We start from the raw sequence: 20,243 nt of genomic DNA, 5'->3' as shown, positions 1-20,243 counted from the left end.
TGATCAGAAATCTTATAATCTGACTGGATACAGGATTGCTCCATCCCAAAAGCTACATCAACCCTGATACACCTCCATCACTGAGGTTCACTATAAATTCTTCAGATCAAACAGGTATTCCAGCACCAGACCATTTACATCTGTATTAATCCCCACAAATGACTCCCCACACATCATCAATTTAGCCTTATTAAAAGTTATTTCTACGTTTGATTGGATACCACCATCTGTCATAAATTAATGTTTTTAAATTAGCAACTAGATGCTGTCTAAGAGTGAAGATGTAACGCGACGACATTACAATTACGGTATTTGCCGTGGTTTTTCTGCGCATGTAGTACTAACACAGTGGTAATGACGGTAGAGGGAAACCAGCGCCCGCTTGATAGGTCGATTCTGATTGAATCTAGTGGACATGACGTCATTGTGAATGTATCGCGTGTGCGTGCTCATACTGTAATTCACATAGCGCTCCCGTTGACGCTTCCTCTGCTCCATCCTCAACCACTGCAGCTATGGTAAGCGCAATGCCATCTCTCGCCTATTAGTCATACCACCGATAGCTTTGCCAATATAACCGTTATATGTTTTGTGAACACCACTGACTCATTTATTGCCATAAGCATTTTAATCCTTCAAGTCAGATCTGCTGTCAAGCCAAGACGCAGATTAAGATCTCACACATTTAATATTTAAATGAGAATCTCAATATTCTTTTTTTTTTTTTTTTTTTTTTTAACCCAATTGTCCAGTATTCTAATTGAAATATTTAATTTATCTTATGTGTTTTAATGCTGTGTTATGTTGCCCCTCGTCATCCTGGCTTGGGCAGTCTGACTTCACAGAGGACCAGATCTGTGGTGAGTTATAAGTGTTGACAATATGAATATTACGACAATATGAATTATACCGAATTACACATACCCTGCCACATTGTACAGTATATGCCTGTTTGCATTAGACTCTATTTCAGTTGTCTTATAAATGTAAAGGCCTGCACCTCAGTTTGCACCGACTGACAGCTGTACAGTATAATAGCAATTGTTTGGCACTGGATATACATAATGTGATAGCACATGCAGCAATTTCTTATGTTTAATGTAATACGGAATAGCGTTCAATTCGACAGGACGTTTCTGTTAAGTATGAGCATGACTGGAGTGCAATTTACAGATGCGTTGCGTTTGAAGGACCGGAAGGACTGGAATGTGTACCGTATATAAAGCAAAATATATGAAGATGTCTTTGAATTAAATTAATTTTAGTGAGATTTGTAGGATAGTTGTAGGCTACGTTTGATAGGTCGTAGCAACGACAAATCGCTCCGGTATAGCAGTCACAGAGCGTGTCTTAAACTGTAGGAAGCTGCCTACACAGACAGCATTTGTGGGCGCGCGACGCACGGCTATGATGCCCAAACATGCTGTCTACTCAGAGGTCTTTCGAGACACAGCACATCCATCACCAGATATCTAGTAAGTTCAGTACGAACTATATTAGATGGTGGCTAGCACGGTGTTCCTTTGCTCATTATTGTACAATATCCTCCCCTGTTTATTGTTTAACATTCTGGTTGATGGAGTGCGCGTTCTCTCTCGCGCTCTCTCTTCTGTCTATATGGTTAATCGGAGTATGTATATAGGCTGTGGCTGTGTCTCGTTTGGAAGGCTGCATGCTAGATAGGACGCGTCCTTTGAAGGCTGCAGTATACCGAGTATCCTCCTTTAAATAAACCTCGTTTAAACGAGACGGCCTTCGTAGGACAAACGGAAACGGAACTTAACATGGTTGCTATGACAGCACGTCACTCTTTAACAAGCGTAAGCGCTTTGAGTGAGAAGGGAACAAAGTCCCTTTAGAAGGGAATGCATGAGGTACATTTTAGGAGAGTTATAATGATGTAAAGAGAAAAGAAAATAGATTTTACAGGTGTACTTTTAGTCTAATACTTTATTTTAATTATATATTAATATAATTATACATATTATATACTCTGCACCATCTACTGAGGTACTTCAACTTGGGAATTAACATTCTTTGCTTTTGAACATCATATTTACGGACAAATTGGCGTCATTTATTTATTTATTTATATATTTTTTGACATTTCCGTTGAAGCAAAGAATTGTGGGTTGTGTGTGCCCACGAAGAATACACCTCATGCATCCTCCGAATTCCCGTGAAAGAAGGTCGCATTCGAAGGCTGCATTCGAAGTGTCCTACTCGCTTTATGAAACGAGACAGCCTCGTTGACTTATGCGGCCGACAAATGCGACCTCTGGAGGACGCAGCCTTCCAAACGAGACACAGCCATAGTTTTGACTCGACGCGACCAGAGAAGCGCAAGATTCCTGCTACCAGGGTTGTGAAGCGTCAGTAGTTTGCCTGGGGAGACTCGCACTACGATAGTGATCTCAAACACTCAAACTAGATGCCTCACGATTTTAGATTAAAACGTATCTGCTGCTTTCGAGACAAACCCTCACAAAACCATGAAAAATGCACCCAGTGTTATTCTCATTTTTCAGATCACCATAAACATAAATGTTGGTATCTTGCTGCACATAATTTAGAGGAATATTCCAGGTTTAATACAAATTAATTTTGTGGCATAATGTTGATTACAACAAAACTTATTTGAACTTGTCCCTTGAGGTTACAGTGAGGCACTTAATGGCCTATAGGTCACACACTATACAGTATGTATTTTTTCTATGCCAGCTACTTAATGCATTTTCTTGCTCTCTTTCTCTCGATAACAGAGTTTAAAGAGGCCTTCCTTCTGTTTGATCGAACAGGAGATGGGAAGATCATGTACAATCAGTGTGGGGATGTGATGCGTGCTCTGGGGCAAAATCCTGTCAATGCTGAAGTCCTCAAAGTACTTGGCAACCCCAGTAATGAAGGTCAGGCCCTACTTCTGCATTTGGGAACCACTTTACATTAATGTTCCCTTTGTTCAGGGATTATAAAGGGGTTTATTAATCACTAATAATACATTTACTGATGCATTATAAATTATTTATAAACAGTTATAACAACATGCATAATAAGGCTGACTTTCATGCAATAGCTGACAAATTTTGCCTCGTGTTATAAATGCTTAACAACACTTCTTAAACATTAGTGACCTAAGAAAATGTACCTTAATGTAAAGTTGACAGCGGCAAAGCATTTATTATGATGTTGCCAACATCAGAAACTATTTTTCTGGCATTGTGATATAAATCATGAACTTGGGCATTTTTATGTTTTTGATTAAAATATAATGAATAAGTGTATTTATTAAGCATTTATAACATGCGAGTAAAAATGCTCACTAATTGGCAAGTATTGGATGAAAGCTGCCCTTTTTATGCATGTTTCTGTAAATGCATAAAAATTATTTATAATGCATTAATGAATGACTTATTACTCATTAATGAACCCCTTTATAAACCCTTAATAAAGGGAACATTCGCTGGCTACCACCCCTGGAGTTCGCTAGTTCAAATCCTAGGGCGTTCTGAGTGACTCCAGCCAGGTCTCCTAAGCAACCAAATTGGCCCGGTTGCTAGGGAGGGTAGAGTCACATGGGGTAACCTCCTCGTGATCGCTATAATGTGGTTCGTTCTCGGTGGGCCGCGTGGTGAGTTGAACGTGGTTGCCGCGGTGGTTGGTGTGAAGCCTCCACATGCGCTATGTCTCCGTGGCAACGCACTCAACAAGCCACGTGATAAGACGCACGGGTTGACGATCTCAGACGCGGAGGCAACTGGTCCTCTGCCACCCGGATTGAGGCGAATCACTACGCGACCACGAGGATTTAAAAGCACATTGGGAATTGGGCATTCCAAATTGGGAGAAAAAGGGGAAAAAAAATAAAAAATGTTAAGTGTTACAGAAGTTACGAATATGCATTGTTTTTTTTTTTGTTTTTTTTGTTTTTTAGTTTTCCCCTTTTTCACCCAATTTGGAATGCCCAATTCCCAGTGCGCTTTTAAGTCCTTGTGGTCGCATAGTGATTCGCCTCAATCCGGGTGGCAGAGGACGAATCTCAGTTGCCTCTGCGTCTGAGACCGTCAACCCGCGCATCTTATCACGTGGCTTGTTGAGCGGGTTTGCCATGGAGACATAGCGCATGTGGAGGCTTCACGCCATCCACCGCGGCATCCGTGCTCAACTCACCACGCGCCCCACCGAGAATGCACCACATTATAGCGACTATGAGTAGGTTACCCCATGTGACTCTACCCACCCAACGCCCTGGGATTCGAACTAGCGAACTCCAGGGGTGGTAGCCAGCGTCTTTTACCACTGAGCTACCCGGGCCCCCACGAATATGCATTGTTAGACATCTTTCACTTTCCAAAAGATCACCAAAAATTTTAATGTGGAACCTTTTAGGTATTAAGTAATGCTGAGTCATGCCATTTTACTGACCAGTGCGCCAATTAAACATAGGTGATGAGTACCTTGTAGCAGTATAAATGCAACACAGTATTTCATATAAGTTATGTCAAAACAAAACATACAAATTGTATTACTTATTAGTACAATGTTGTCATCAATAAAGCAGCAATGCTTTTCTACATTTCATCAGACAAAACAATACTATCTCTTTAATCAGTACACACAGGACCACAACAAACAGTCCTGCTGATTTAATCTAGTTGTGAGTTTTTTATCCTCCACATTTACAATTCAATTATAAATGCATCATTCTGCTTGAATCCTTTCTAATCTGGCTGATTGGCAGTGGGTTAGATGTGAATTATGTTGGTGTGAATACAATAAGAGTGATTGTAATGTCTTGATGTTGTGGTGCTTTTTCTCAGATATGAACATGAAGATGCTGGACTTTGAGCAGTTCTTGCCCATGCTCCAGGCCATCGCTAAGAACAAGGATCAGGGTTCATTTGAGGACTTTGTTGAGGGACTGCGGGTGTTTGACAAAGAGGGAAATGGAACCGTGATGGGCGCTGAACTACGGCACGTCCTTACTACACTGGGTAAAGAATCATAGCTCCTTTTATAATGATATAATAGAGTTGGAGTACAGTAAAGCTGTAGAATACAGTACAATCAGTCGTGGTTCCACCCAAGGTTTCTTTCTCATCTTACCTAAACATCTTAGTGAGTTTTTCTTGCAATGATTGTTGCCTTTGGCTTGCTCACTGGGTTTTGTAAGGCACTATTCTTTGTAAATCTGCTGTGGAAAAAGATGCATTTTGAAAAATGCTATATAAAAAACTGAATAGAACTGAATTAAAGCACTTGAAAGTCTGACATGAATTGCACTGAAACTTGTATGGTATATACTTCTGCGTACTATAGGGATAGTTCATCCAAAAATTTAAATTGTCTCATGATTTACTCACCCTCATGCCATCTCAGATGTGTATGACTGACTTTCTTCTGCAAAACACAAACAAAGATTTTTAGAAGTATATCTCAGCTCTGTGTCCATACAATGCAAGTGAATAGTGGCCAGAACTTTGAAGGTCCAAAAAGTACATAAAGGCAGCATAAAAGTAATCCGTACTACTCCAGTGGTTAAATCAATTTCTTTAGAAGTGATATGATAGGTGTGGGTGTGAAACAGATCAATATTAACATTTTTTACTATACATCTCCACTTTCACGTTCACATTTTACTTATGTTTTTGCCGATTCATATTCTTCATGCTTATCGCCACCTACTGGGCGGGGAGGAGAATTTATAGTAAAAAAGGACTTAAATATTGATCTGTTTCTCACCCACACCTATCATATCACTTCTGAAGACATGGATTTATCCACTGGAGTCATTTGTATCACTTTTATGCTGGTTTTATGACCTTTTTGGACCTTCAAAGTTCTGGCCATCATTCACTTGCATTGTTATGACCTACAGAGCTGAGATATTCTTCTAAAAATGTTATTTGTGTTCTGCAGAAGAAAGAAAGTCATACACATCTGGGATGGCATGAGGGTGAGTAAATGATTAGAATTTACTTAAGCATATTTTTAAAGGGACGGTTAACCTAAAAATGAAAATTCTGTCATTTAGTCACCCTTATGTTGTTCCAAACCTGTATGACTTTCTTCTGTGGAACACAAAAGGAGATGTTGGGCAAAATATTAAACCTCACCATTCATTTTACTGTGTGGAAAAAGAGACTAACATTCCACCTAACATCTCCTTTTCAGGAAAGAAAAAGTTATACATGTTTGAACCAACATGACAGAGTTTTTATTTTTTGGCAAACAATCCCTTTAATTACCCATATGTGTCTTTAGCATACTTCAAAATGTGTGTATATATTTGAATGATCCCAGAGAGACTGACAGCTGTTTTACATTACATCATATATTGTCTATGAAGGTACTGTAAACAAAACACTAGAATAATTGTCCAGAATGGTGTTGTGTAGAAAATAGGTGTTGAAACATTTATTTTAGGAAAACATTGACATATCTGTGTGCTTGTGTTTGATTATAGGTGAGAAGATGACAGAGGAAGAGGTGGAGACTCTTTTGGCAGGACACGAGGATGCTAATGGCTGCATCAGTTATGAAGGTACAACCTTCAGATCCCTTTTGGTGTCTGAATGTCATGACGTTCACGAGTGATTACATTTAAAGTGTTGTGCATTTAACCCATTCACTTTTCCTCCTGACAGCATTTGTTCACCACATTATGGCTGGCTGAAGAGAGGGTATGGGTACAGAAAGTCTTGTAAACTGTCTCTCAGTTTTATATTAATTTATTCTTCTTTCCTCCAGCTCCTCTCTGCTGCCTTCCCTGGCTATAGTCTAGCATGTAGCATCTCTGCATGTCCATAGGCATCTCCTGACTCCCACTGTTGCTATGGTGATGCTGTGCTGGTGCTAACTCTAGTGTGAACAAAGTTTGCTGGTCACCCTTATGCCATCTCCTTTGCTCTAAATTACAATGTAGACACTAGAGTGATGACAAGTCCCCACTATGATGTTGTCTTCCAAATCCCTTTGGTTTTAGTTTCTAGTCCTGTCACATTGCTGAAGGCTGGCCTTGCTTTCTCTTTGTATATACAGTACGTTATTTATCTCCTATCCCATTGCCTTTATAAGGAGGTATGCTATCTCTAATGTATTCAAACTTATAGGCCTGGATAATCATACTCAGGCTGCGGCAAATCTGTTGTGGGTGTTTCCAGGGAAAACTGCACATACTACAGTCATTGACTGTTTATGGGTCTAGGCAACTTTGCTAATCTTTCTCTTTGTTTCTCTACAGAACTCGTAAGGATGGTCATGAGCGGTTGAAGATTGGAAACATGTCTGTTTTATTTTATTTTGTCCGTCAGCCCACCATTTATGTGATTCAGCATTTCCATATTAGCTTTTTTAAATGGTTTGTCCCTTATTTTTTTCCTTAAGTGCCTTTTATCATGTTTCAGGAGAATTATTGCTGGAATACCTTCCATTCAGCCGTTACATTCCACCTCATGCCTTCATGCAGTGTTACTATTCAACCCTAGTCATGTCTTAAACTGTGAGGGACATTTTGATTGGCTCCAATTGTGTGTTTTGGTTAACCTCTTGTCAAAATGGCCAAAATGTGTGTGTTTGTAATTCATTTGACACCCCTTTTATCATCTGCTGTTCATTAACATAATAAATATTCAGAGACTTCGAAACACTTTTGATTTGGTTAATCCTTCTTTATGTCAGATTGTATGAGTGCGTTTGTACAATATGTGTAGGAGAGAAGGGGTTGCCTTGTAAGTCTTTGTGAATCAACCACATCCATTTTAGTATTGTTAACTTAAGTAACACAGGCTTCTCTCTGCTAATAAACATCTTTCAAGGCAATACCAAATTAGAAGTATGTGAAGGTGTTTGAATATATTAGCTGGGGAACATTTCAAAGTGGCCCTGTGTTTACATATTCTGAACAAAACCAAAAGTACCCTGTTTAGATTGATGGTATGTATACTCATGGAGCACTTTATTAGGAACACATGTATACCTACTTATTCATGCGATAACACTATGTAACACAATTTTTGTTCCTGGGTAGTAAGTGGTATTTCCTAATTGCTTATGCCTCAAAAGTATAGAAAATGGCTATTATTCCCCACAAACTTTGCTTTTGTGACCAGGACAGTGCTATTTTGAAATTTACCTATTTCCAATGAGAAAACGGGCGAATTTGTGTCTTTTCGTTCACATAAAGTCAGAAAAAACAACAACATATGAATCCAAATGAACATGTATTTATACTAAAGTAACATTCAAAGCCATGCTGGTCCATAATGGTAACAAGTACCCATCTCTTCCCCTGGCTCACTCGGTGCACCGGTGCGTTCTAAAAGAGATGGCTAAGTGGACTGACTTGCCTTGAAAGAGACTTTGTTAAAACACAGTCCGCACATCCTGCTCCGAATGGTGCAACCAAACCATCGATCTGTCCGTGGACGATAGCAGTTTTTCTAAATAAATTAAGCCAACTTGAATGCACTTGGCAGTAAACATCAACCATTTAATCGTTTCTTTGGAGTAACTCAGCACTTCACCATGTGTTATCTAGCGCTTTAATGTGTAATAGTATCTGAGCGAGGGGATTATCAGCGCCAAGTTTTCCCAGTTCATGAGGAGCTGCGCGCGATGTTTAGCTTACTCCCACAGGATGAAATTGCTCAACTCAAGTCCGATGAGACAGCGTTTAAGACTTTTAATGTCGTTGTTTTCACTATTGCAGCATGCTCATCTCCCGTTTGTGAATATAATACAGTTGTAGATACTGGGACAGTTTCATCTCAATTTATTTACATTGCATTCGGTTGCGACTCGCGAGTGGACTCTACAACAGTCTAACCAGTTAATTTCTGTAATCGGACTCTGGGATGGAAACGTTTCTGTATGTGAACATTTTTAAATAGATCTTATATCATACATGGAGATTATATAAAGTAAGAACACGAAAGCAATGTGGTCATCATCATCGCAAATACTCATGTAGAATCTTTACTCGGAATATACGTTTTTTATGACTTATTGTATACCCGTCTTGTTCTAATGTTCTTTAATAGGTAAAGGTACTCTTGTTTGTATATATTCTTGCGTTCATCTAATAAAAAATAAAAAACGTACTTATACTCTAAGTGGTCCCTGCTCACATACATCTTGTTTAAAATAATAAAACAACATGACATCGTTTTTCTATAATTCATTATCCCTGATTTATGATTGTAAGGTGAGGTAGGTCTGTTTAGATTAAGTATTTGAGATGAACTGTTCATAAAATAGGCCATAACAATTCCGCGCTGAGGGCACTGCCATAGATGAAGTTACTGTTTACAAACAAACGCCCCGCCCCTTCCGTGTTCTTGTGTTGCCCATAAAAGAACCGCTGTCTATAGGAGCTTCGTTCAAATTGCGCTGCAACTGCCCAAAAAGTGCTGTCTGAGGGGTTGGAACACCCCGTTTCCCACAGATTATTGGAGATGAGGGCTTCTTTAAATTTCCACCAGATCGTTGTATCAGGAAAAACTCCGAATTTTACATAAATGATGATAATTCACGGGTTATCGTCATTGTTATCGTGTCTGCTCTATTAGACACAACTGACCTAAAGCAGCTGTTGGTTGATATTAACTTTTTTAAGAAGAAATCAGGCAAACTCTGATCGCAAACGGATGTTTATAATTTCCAAAGTGCTGTCACTGTGTCAGATATGAGGTCAAATATGATCAAGATCACCATATACGATATAACAGGAGGAACAGATCCCTCTCCACCACCGCAGCACATGGACTAATGTTTGTGAAATGATAAGTGAATAAAAATAATGTCATACAGTCATACAAATGATGTCTTTGCATTCATTCTGAATGCAGTAAATAATATTGTTCAATCGAAACGTCTGTTATTAAATTCTGATATGGAATATGATCATATTGAAGTAAAATATTATTTATTGTATGTGGGTTAATATTTTAAGCAGTTAAGACACATATTGTATGTCTGATGGCAGTTTTCATTTCTAAGTACACAAATTCTTAGACCTTAAAAGTGTGTTAAACATGTGAGGATGTGTATTAATCAACCTGTTACATGTCCGACAGAATCATACAGGCTCATTAAACAAAGTTTAAGCTTGTTTTGCCGATAATTCAGATAAGAACCCACATAATTTCTTAACTGTAAACTATAGATATTCCTTTATAATAACATTTTTTTTTACATTAAAAGACATCATTACATTCTATAAATCATAAAAGATTATTAAAACTGCAGCGCTGCCTATTTCACCCATTGAAATCTGCTGCTCGAAAGATCCCGGAAGCATGGTTTCCTACGGTGTGATGACAGGAGTAATTTCATCTATTGAAACAGACTGCAGCAGAAGTTGTTTTACACTACTAAGCAAAGCTTCCGCTCTGCAAATGCGTAAGTGTGATAAAGGCCAATATTTGGTCTGAACTCCTTACACTGAGTGTTCATGCACACTAATACACTAGTAACAACCAAAAAGTTTATTTAAAAAACCCGACAAGGCAAGAGAACGTCTCGGTTACGTACGTAACCTCGGTTCCCTGAGATGAAGGGAACGAGACATTGCGTAGCAACGCATATGGGGAATACCTTCTTATACGACCTAATTGAAACCTCTCTACAATAATGCCAATATTCTAATATTGGCTGTGGTGTTTGAGCCCCACATGATTTGGCGCGAAACTGTCCGCTATAAAAACAGGTGTACAAACACCATTTCCTCAGAATTTCTGACTGAGAACAAGGAGTTCACTGCTCATACCACAAGAACTCTGAATCTTGTAGTGCGGCTAGTGTTCGCTACGCAATGTCTCGTTCCCTTTGTCTCAGGGAACCAAGGTTATGTACATAACCGAGATGTTCCCTTACGACTCAGTACACTCGACATTGCGTAGCAACGCATATGGGGAACAGAATCCCATCACGCCACACTACACGTCATAACTTCCCAGAGAGGAACATGACGCAGCAATCTTGTGGGACGGAAGAAAGAGACTTTACGTCTAGGTTGTAAAACCTTGCAAATGTGTTTTGAGAGGACCATCCTGCTGCAAAACATATCTTGTAAGGACACACCATTCGTCCATGCCCATGAGGAGGCCATGCCTCTAGCTGAGTGTGCTTTCACACCAATTGGCAAGTCTTAACCTGCGACTCATAAGCCAGGGCAATTGCATCGACAATCCAGTGAGATAGCCTTTGCTTGGAGACGGACATTCCTTTTGTGTGTCCTCCATAGCATATAAAGAGCTGATCAGACGGTCTGAACTGGCAAGTACGCTCAACGTATGCATGTAGTGCCCGCACAGGGCATAACAAATGCAATGATTGTTCCTCATCCGAATTAAATGGAGGAGGGAAGAAGGCCTGAAGGTTAGGATCTGAGGCACATCGCCTTTCCTGGGTTTGACAGTGGCTCTTGAAAGACCGGGGCCAAACTCCAGACATGAATTGTTGACTGATAGTGCATGCAGGTCACCTACCCTTTTTACTGAGGCCAGAGCCAGCAGTAGTGTTGTCTTAACGGAGAGCATGCACAAATCAACAGAGTCTAAAGGGGGGGGGGGTGCTGCGAGAGCTTTTAGGACTAAAGTTAAGTTCCAAGTCGGGACTGTAGCTGGCCTAGGTGGATTTAATCATCTTGCTCCTTTAAGGAACTTTGATTAAATCATGCTTTCCTATAGAGGTGCCGGCTTCATGTGCGTGATACGCAGATATGCTGGCCTTTTTAAAGCCTGTCTCCGCCGTCACTGAAATGAGACAGGTGTTTAGCGTCAATAATCACCAGGTGATGGCTCTTACCGCTTCCTTTATCCCCACTGACAGACACACGATCACGTCCCGCTCCACATACCCCCACCGCCCGACTCAGGCCCAGGCCCCATCTGGCCTGCTAACCCCCCCCCCCCCCCATTTCTGGAGAGGAAATCAGCCACAACCATCTGTGGACCACCTCAAACATGAACGGCTGAAGTGCTGGGTACCAACAAGTGATCCGTGCATTGGTATCCTTCATGCGGTGGAGTCACTGAAGCAGGGTGTGATCCGAGCAGGGGATGAATGCCCGCCCCAGCAGGTAATAGCGGAGGGTTAGGACAACCCATTTGATGGCCGGCACTCTTTCTCAATCATGCTGTATTTAGTCTCCCTCAAAGAGAGCTTCCAACTAATGTACAGCACAGGTCTCCTGTGAGGTGGAGGGGGTGGTGTGAGAGCATGGCCCCCACCCCCTCTCTGATGCATCCGGTTAGCATATAGCACAGCCTGCGGAAGCGGGACGCCGGTTTGGGTGGAAACATGTGGGTATAGGGCGAGAGGGAGGGACAAGAGTGGTAGCAGCAGCAAGAGGGAGAGAGTGAGAGAGAGAGATCTAGACTGCTGCTCGCCGGCTTCCGGGTATGCAGCCATGTGGGCTTTGGCCAGCTGGACGGAGCCATCCACCGACATGGGGCGATGGCACTGGACCCATTCCACAGTTCTTTGGGGCAGGCGAATGGTCAACTGCTCCAGCACCATCAGCTCGATGACGTCCTCAACGTTGCAGCCTTCCTCTGCTAGCACCCACTTTCGGCAGGCATCATGGAGCTGCTGGGCAAACGTGAACGGGCGGCCGGCTTCGCTCAGGGTGAGGGAGCGGAACCGTTGCCAGTGTTGTTCTGGGGTGTGGCCAACCCGCTGCAGGACAGCCATATTCAGTTTCATCAGTTCTGATTATACATCAGTTTCGTGTAGTCCAGGCCTCTCGCCCTCCCTCTCGCCCGGGTAGTTGCTGCACCGTGAGCTGGGCCTCCATGGAAAGCAGCGGCAGCAGGTGGAGGGTCTATTGTGTTCGCAGCCAGCCGGAGGCGGTGGCCGACTGCTCAAATAGGCTCACGAATGCCTCCGGATCGTCCTGGGGCCCCATTTTCGTGAGGACGAGGTGTGGCTTCATTGCTGTTACCGATTCTCGGCCTGAGCCTGAAGGAGCTCCTGGAAGCGGCGTTCTTGGGCGAGGAGAGCTTGATGGTGAGTTTCCTGGATGCTATCCAAGGCACGGATGACTTCGCCCTGTGGTGAGGTGTCCATGGCAGCCAGGTTTCTTCCCAGTTCCCGGGTTTCAGCACCAGTGTAGAAGGTTCCAGCAAGGAGGAAGTGGGAGCCGGGGTTGCAGTCCACGTAAATCTTATTTTATTCTCAGAATTTAAACTCAAAATATGCTTTCCAGCAAGTCTTTTTACTTTGCACACACAGCTTCAGTGATAACAGTCAGAACAAACTTAAATCAACAAACAGCTTTTCAGCGTAGGGCTTCAGGGTGTGTAGCTCAGACTCTCTCTGTCTTTCTGGCGTTCCGCTGTCCTTTTTAAAGCCCGTCTCCACGTCACTGAAATGAGACACAGGTGTTTAGCATCGATAATTACCAGGTGATGGCTCTTACCACTTCCTCTCTCCCCACTGACAGACACACTACCACATCCCGCTCAGTAGGTCTGCGCCGTAATTCAGGCGGCCTGGGACTCACTCTCAGGGAGAGGAGATGATGCTCGCTCCATAGGAGGAGGCGACACGTCAGTCTCAACAGTGTTGATGAATGAATTCCGCCTTGGCAGTTTATATATGCCACAACTGTCATGTTGTCTGAGCAAACCAGGACATGACAGCTCGCTATTTCTGACTGAAAAGACTTTAAGGCTAGAAATACAACCGATAGCTCTAGGTGGTTGATGTGCCATGCTTTCTTCGCCCCTGTCCAGGTGCCGAAAGTCAGGCGTCCATCGCACACCGCCCCCCAACCTGTGTTGGAAGCATCCGTGGTCACCACTTTCTGCCTGACAACTTGCCCCAGCGCAACACCTCGCTGGTAAAATGCAAGAGCTGTATATGCGGCGGGATATAGTGATATGCATGCGCCCTTGGCACCAAGCATGTTGTGGCACACGGCGCTTCAGCCAGCACTGCAGAGGTCTCGTGTGTAAGAGACCAAATGGAATGACGGAGGATGCCGCAGCCATAAATCCCAATGCTTTCTGAAACAGCTTCAGTGGAAGTGTTCTCCCAGGTTTGAACTGAGACAGACACTGTAGAATGGCTCATGAGGTGCGCGTACCTGCTCGTGGAGTCGAGGTGGATTCCCAGAAAGGAGATTTGTTGGCTGGGGAAGAGTGTGCTCTTCGCCCACTTCACATTGAGACCCAATAGGTTTAGATACTGAAGCAGTAAGTCTCTGTGCTGTCACAACAGAGCCTCTGATTGTGCCAGTAACAGCCAATTGTCGAGGTGGTTCAATATGCGTACGCCACTCAGTCTCAGAGGGCGAGAACCGCATCGATGCACTTCGTGAATATGCGAGAAGCCAGAGACAGTCCGAAGGGCAGGACTTTGAATTGATACGCTGTTCCCTCGAACATGAATCTCAAAAACATCCTGTGATGTCGTACAATTTGGATATGAAAGTACGCATCCTTCAGATCTATCGACGCAAAGCAATCGTGTGGGCAAACATGAGATAAGATCCGTTTCTGAGTAATAACTTTGAATGGCCGCTTTATGAGTGTGCGATTTAAATGTCTCAGATCCAGGATTGACCGAAGTCCGCCTTCTTTCTTTGGAACAAGAAAATAATGGCTGTAAAACCCCTTTTGTGCTTGACAGTTTGGCACAATCTCTGTTGTGTTTTTGGATCATTATAGCCATGTTATTGGAAATTGGATAATTATAGCCATGTTCAATCATTTTTTGCACCCATTCTGAAATAGCCGTTAGGGCTCGCCACACAATGGGACAGAGGGCAATTTGGTTTGCTCACTGTATGATATGATGCAACGCTCGCTATAGGGAAGCGGTTGCACATAATGTGTGTTCTTTGAAGAGGAAAAGGACTCTTTTTTGAGAATGTGTGAGCATCTCATGCATTTGTAAAGAGTGCTGTATTCTTTTTTGCACTTATTGCATTTTTTATTGCATTCATTTGAGTGCAAGACACAGAAACAACATTTTGAACAATATTGTAAACATCAATATTCCTTTCCCAACAGTCAGTAGTGGGCAGATGGGGAACAGTGTTTTGTCCACATTAAAGAGGATGGCGTCACTGCGCGAGTGCGCCGAGAAGGGCGCGCGCCAGGACTTAGTTCATTATGAACTTAGGGGAAGAATGGGGCAGATTTGCGGGATGCTGCCATTTGATGGCGTCCGGACTGCAGGAACCATTCATCGAGGCGAGACTGTTCAGGTTCCTCTTGGGGAGACCACTCAAGGTGAAACTCTTTGACCGCCCTTGTAAGAACGTGGAGCATCTCCCTGTCAGTGGCGCGTGCACGTTCCTCTCTCTCGCTGGGGGGAGGCAGCATCATCCACTGACCACTCGCCTGATGCAGCGAGAGACATGACTTAAGCATTATCATCCCCAGCATCAGAACCACTGCAAGAGACGAGACCGCCCGCCTTTCAGAAGGTCGGAGCTCTTCTTGCACATAGCGTATCGGAAAACATGCACTTCCGAAAAGATTGAGGGGCTGCGGGGCATGCCGCCACGAGGACCACCTCAAAGTCATCCTGCTCGACCTCGCCACCCCGCCGTGCCACCTCGTGTGAATATTAGCATATTGCCGTTATTGTAGAGAGGTTTCAATTAGGTCGTATAAGAAGGTATTCCCCGTATACGTTGCTACGCAATGTCAAGTGTACTGAGTCGTAAGGGAACCGCGTGTACTTGAGATTTGAAATCATTGGATTATTCTGTTTTTGACCTTAAAATGTAATCAGGCATGCACACATCACATGTGCACCCGTAAAAGTGTTTATATGCATCGCGAAATTGGGTGAATTGGCAAAAATCTATTTTTATATATATATATATATATTTTTTTTTGCTTAAACTGTTTATGACATTTCCCTGCTAAAGGAAAGCCGTTAAAAATGATCACACATATCATCCTTTTTTCTGCAAGGTATATACTGCTAACCAGTGGCTGAATCATGTACTAATACACTGCAGTGTGAATGAATCATCAGTATGCAGCCCTTCTCGACCTCATGTCACTCAAGACAAATGATTTTCTTTTTGGAACACTATATCCAGGCTGCTATTTAATTTATGATGGAAATAAATAGTGACTAGTTGTCAAGCTCTAAAAAAGACAATAATAATAATAATAATAATAATACCACTGACTTGATGCGCTAAATGACAAGTATTCTGTAACCATACTATAGCTTCATGTGAGAAACTGATCAAAATGTAAGTAATTATTCATTTAAATTCTTGCCTTCTGCTCTATTAGGTCTCAAATCTGATTCACACTTCTGCAAGTTCAAAAATGACTCGTTCACCATACACAACAAAAATGTAGTTGTTTACATTTAGCTGTAATATTAGGGTCAGTAGATTATTCATTTGAATTTTTGCGTGACTCCTCCAACTATGAGTATTAATCAGCAACATAAAATTGGTTTATTTTATACTATATGAGAACACTTCACACGGCTCATTTCACTGATGATGTCTTTTATTGTGCAGAATCTTTTGAATGTTTTTGAAACCAAAACGGATCCATTCTGTCAAACACAATTAAACAGGTGCTAAACAGCTCCTGCTAAATCGCCACAAAGGACAAATTAAATGTCCTCAAACATTCACACACATCTCAATGCATCGGTTACCAGCTTCTCAAGTCATCATTAAAAAAAGTATAAACAACATGTTAAAAAAAAAACAAAAAAAACAACAACGAACTACTTATTGGTATACCACTACAATGTAAAAGACAAAGACCAAAAAGTTGAGCAAATTGGTCAAATGACGTTTTCAACACTGGTTATGAGGCCTGTGGGTCTGTGAGGTTGATGTGAATGTTCTGTCAGTAATACTGTATATTGGACTACTGCATACTTGTGAATTCACATACATGTGTGAGAATGTAAACTGCAGGTAGTATCACAGCGGGAGTGTATGTTGTTGTTGAAATTGATATTGGCTTTCTGATATTACGTTCATCACTGCAAGCATTTGTAGTCTGGAATTAAAGAATAGTTCACACAAAAATTCAAATTTTGTCATCATTTACTTACCCTCATGTTGTTCCAAACCTGTTAGACTTGCTATGCTATCCAAGGCACGGATGACTTCGCCCTGTGGTGAGGTGTCCATGGCAGCCAGGTTTCTTCCCAGTTCCCGGGTTTCAGCACCAGTGTAGAAGGTTCCAGCAAGGAGGAAGTGGGAGCCGGGGTTGCAGTCCACGTAAATCTTATTTTATTCTCAGAATTTAAACTCAAAATATGCTTTCCAGCAAGTCTTTTTACTTTGCACACACAGCTTCAGTGATAACAGTCAGAACAAACTTAAATCAACAAACAGCTTTTCAGCGTAGGGCTTCAGGGTGTGTAGCTCAGACTCTCTCTGTCTTTCTGGCGTTCCGCTGTCCTTTTTAAAGCCCGTCTCCACGTCACTGAAATGAGACACAGGTGTTTAGCATCGATAATTACCAGGTGATGGCTCTTACCACTTCCTCTCTCCCCACTGACAGACACACTACCACATCCCGCTCAGTAGGTCTGCGCCGTAATTCAGGCGGCCTGGGACTCACTCTCAGGGAGAGGAGATGATGCTCGCTCCATAGGAGGAGGCGACACGTCAGTCTCAACAGTGTTGATGAATGAATTCCGCCTTGGCAGTTTATATATGCCACAACTGTCATGTTGTCTGAGCAAACCAGGACATGACAGCTCGCTATTTCTGACTGAAAAGACTTTAAGGCTAGAAATACAACCGATAGCTCTAGGTGGTTGATGTGCCATGCTTTCTTCGCCCCTGTCCAGGTGCCGAAAGTCAGGCGTCCATCGCACACCGCCCCCCAACCTGTGTTGGAAGCATCCGTGGTCACCACTTTCTGCCTGACAACTTGCCCCAGCGCAACACCTCGCTGGTAAAATGCAAGAGCTGTATATGCGGCGGGATATAGTGATATGCATGCGCCCTTGGCACCAAGCATGTTGTGGCACACGGCGCTTCAGCCAGCACTGCAGAGGTCTCGTGTGTAAGAGACCAAATGGAATGACGGAGGATGCCGCAGCCATAAATCCCAATGCTTTCTGAAACAGCTTCAGTGGAAGTGTTCTCCCAGGTTTGAACTGAGACAGACACTGTAGAATGGCTCATGAGGTGCGCGTACCTGCTCGTGGAGTCGAGGTGGATTCCCAGAAAGGAGATTTGTTGGCTGGGGAAGAGTGTGCTCTTCGCCCACTTCACATTGAGACCCAATAGGTTTAGATACTGAAGCAGTAAGTCTCTGTGCGGTCACAACAGAGCCTCTGATTGTGCCAGTAACAGCCAATTGTCGAGGTGGTTCAATATGCGTACGCCACTCAGTCTCAGAGGGCGAGAACCGCATCGATGCACTTCGTGAATATGCGAGAAGCCAGAGACAGTCCGAAGGGCAGGACTTTGAATTGATACGCTGTTCCCTCGAACATGAATCTCAAAAACATCCTGTGATGTCGTACAATTTGGATATGAAAGTACGCATCCTTCAGATCTATCGACGCAAAGCAATCGTGTGGGCAAACATGAGATAAGATCCGTTTCTGAGTAATAACTTTGAATGGCCGCTTTATGAGTGTGCGATTTAAATGTCTCAGATCCAGGATTGACCGAAGTCCGCCTTCTTTCTTTGGAACAAGAAAATAATGGCTGTAAAACCCCTTTTGTGCTTGACAGTTTGGCACAATCTCTGTTGTGTTTTTGGATCATTATAGCCATGTTATTGGAAATTGGATAATTATAGCCATGTTCAATCATTTTTTGCACCCATTCTGAAATAGCCGTTAGGGCTCGCCACACAATGGGACAGAGGGCAATTTGGTTTGCTCACTGTATGATATGATGCAACGCTCGCTATAGGGAAGCGGTTGCACATAATGTGTGTTCTTTGAAGAGGAAAAGGACTCTTTTTTGAGAATGTGTGAGCATCTCATGCATTTGTAAAGAGTGCTGTATTCTTTTTTGCACTTATTGCATTTTTTATTGCATTCATTTGAGTGCAAGACACAGAAACAACATTTTGAACAATATTGTAAACATCAATATTCCTTTCCCAACAGTCAGTAGTGGGCAGATGGGGAACAGTGTTTTGTCCACATTAAAGAGGATGGCGTCACTGCGCGAGTGCGCCGAGAAGGGCGCGCGCCAGGACTTAGTTCATTATGAACTTAGGGGAAGAATGGGGCAGATTTGCGGGATGCTGCCATTTGATGGCGTCCGGACTGCAGGAACCATTCATCGAGGCGAGACTGTTCAGGTTCCTCTTGGGGAGACCACTCAAGGTGAAACTCTTTGACCGCCCTTGTAAGAACGTGGAGCATCTCCCTGTCAGTGGCGCGTGCACGTTCCTCTCTCTCGCTGGGGGAGGCAGCATCATCCACTGACCACTCGCCTGATGCAGCGAGAGACATGACTTAAGCATTATCATCCCCAGCATCAGAACCACTGCAAGAGACGAGACCGCCCGCCTTTCAGAAGGTCGGAGCTCTTCTTGCACATAGCGTATCGGAAAACATGCACTTCCGAAAAGATTGAGGGGCTGCGGGGCATGCCGCCACGAGGACCACCTCAAAGTCATCCTGCTCGACCTCGCCACCCCGCCGTGCCACCTCGTGTGAATATTAGCATATTGCCGTTATTGTAGAGAGGTTTCAATTAGGTCGTATAAGAAGGTATTCCCCGTATACGTTGCTACGCAATGTCAAGTGTACTGAGTCGTAAGGGAACCGCGTGTACTTGAGATTTGAAATCATTGGATTATTCTGTTTTTGACCTTAAAATGTAATCAGGCATGCACACATCACATGTGCACCCGTAAAAGTGTTTATATGCATCGCGAAATTGGGTGAATTGGCAAAAATCTATTTTTATATATATATTTTTTTTTGCTTAAACTGTTTATGACATTTCCCTGCTAAAGGAAAGCCGTTAAAAATGATCACACATATCATCCTTTTTTCTGCAAGGTATATACTGCTAACCAGTGGCTGAATCATGTACTAATACACTGCAGTGTGAATGAATCATCAGTATGCAGCCCTTCTCGACCTCATGTCACTCAAGACAAATGATTTTCTTTTTGGAACACTATATCCAGGCTGCTATTTAATTTATGATGGAAATAAATAGTGACTAGTTGTCAAGCTCTAAAAAAGACAATAATAATAATAATAATAATAATACCACTGACTTGATGCGCTAAATGACAAGTATTCTGTAACCA

General features: G+C 42.7%; 1 protein-coding gene across 6 annotated transcripts; it reads left to right on the top strand.

Annotated features, from left to right (window-relative positions):
• Positions 1-397: 397 nt before the first annotated feature.
• LOC127448877 (myosin light polypeptide 6-like) lies at positions 398-7,694 on the top strand. Of its 6 annotated transcripts, XM_051711773.1 has the most exons (7): positions 398-518; positions 833-860; positions 2,763-2,906; positions 4,818-4,991; positions 6,464-6,541; positions 6,645-6,680; positions 7,241-7,677. In XM_051711773.1, exons 1-6 carry the CDS (start codon positions 516-518, stop codon positions 6,671-6,673), a joined length of 456 nt encoding a protein of 151 aa, XP_051567733.1. In that variant the 5' UTR covers positions 398-515; the 3' UTR covers positions 6,674-6,680; positions 7,241-7,677. The 6 variants fall into 6 exon arrangements, with proteins under 6 accessions (XP_051567733.1, XP_051567734.1, XP_051567732.1 ...); XM_051711774.1 differs by lacking the exon at positions 6,645-6,680 and having other exon boundaries at positions 7,241-7,676; XM_051711772.1 differs by lacking the exons at positions 398-518; positions 833-860 and adding an exon at positions 1,394-1,475 and having other exon boundaries at positions 7,241-7,687.
• The last annotated feature ends 12,549 nt before the right edge of the window (positions 7,695-20,243 follow it).

Source organism: Myxocyprinus asiaticus, chromosome 12 (assembly GCF_019703515.2).
Source record: "Myxocyprinus asiaticus isolate MX2 ecotype Aquarium Trade chromosome 12, UBuf_Myxa_2, whole genome shotgun sequence".
Lineage (NCBI taxonomy): Eukaryota > Metazoa > Chordata > Actinopteri > Cypriniformes > Catostomidae > Myxocyprinus > Myxocyprinus asiaticus.
This window is presented reverse-complemented; position numbering and strand designations above follow the sequence as displayed.

Excerpts from the sequence above, each read along its gene's own strand:
- LOC127448877 (XM_051711770.1), top strand. The coding sequence starts at position 2,231 with ATGAAACGAGACAGCCTCGTTGACTTATGCGGCCGACAAATGCGACCT. Across the intron at positions 2,373-2,762 it reads TGCTACCAGGGTTGTGAAGC|AGTTTAAAGAGGCCTTCCTT; the intron begins GTCAGTAGTTTG and ends TCTCGATAACAG. Across the intron at positions 4,992-6,463 it reads GCACGTCCTTACTACACTGG|GTGAGAAGATGACAGAGGAA; the intron begins GTAAAGAATCAT and ends GTTTGATTATAG.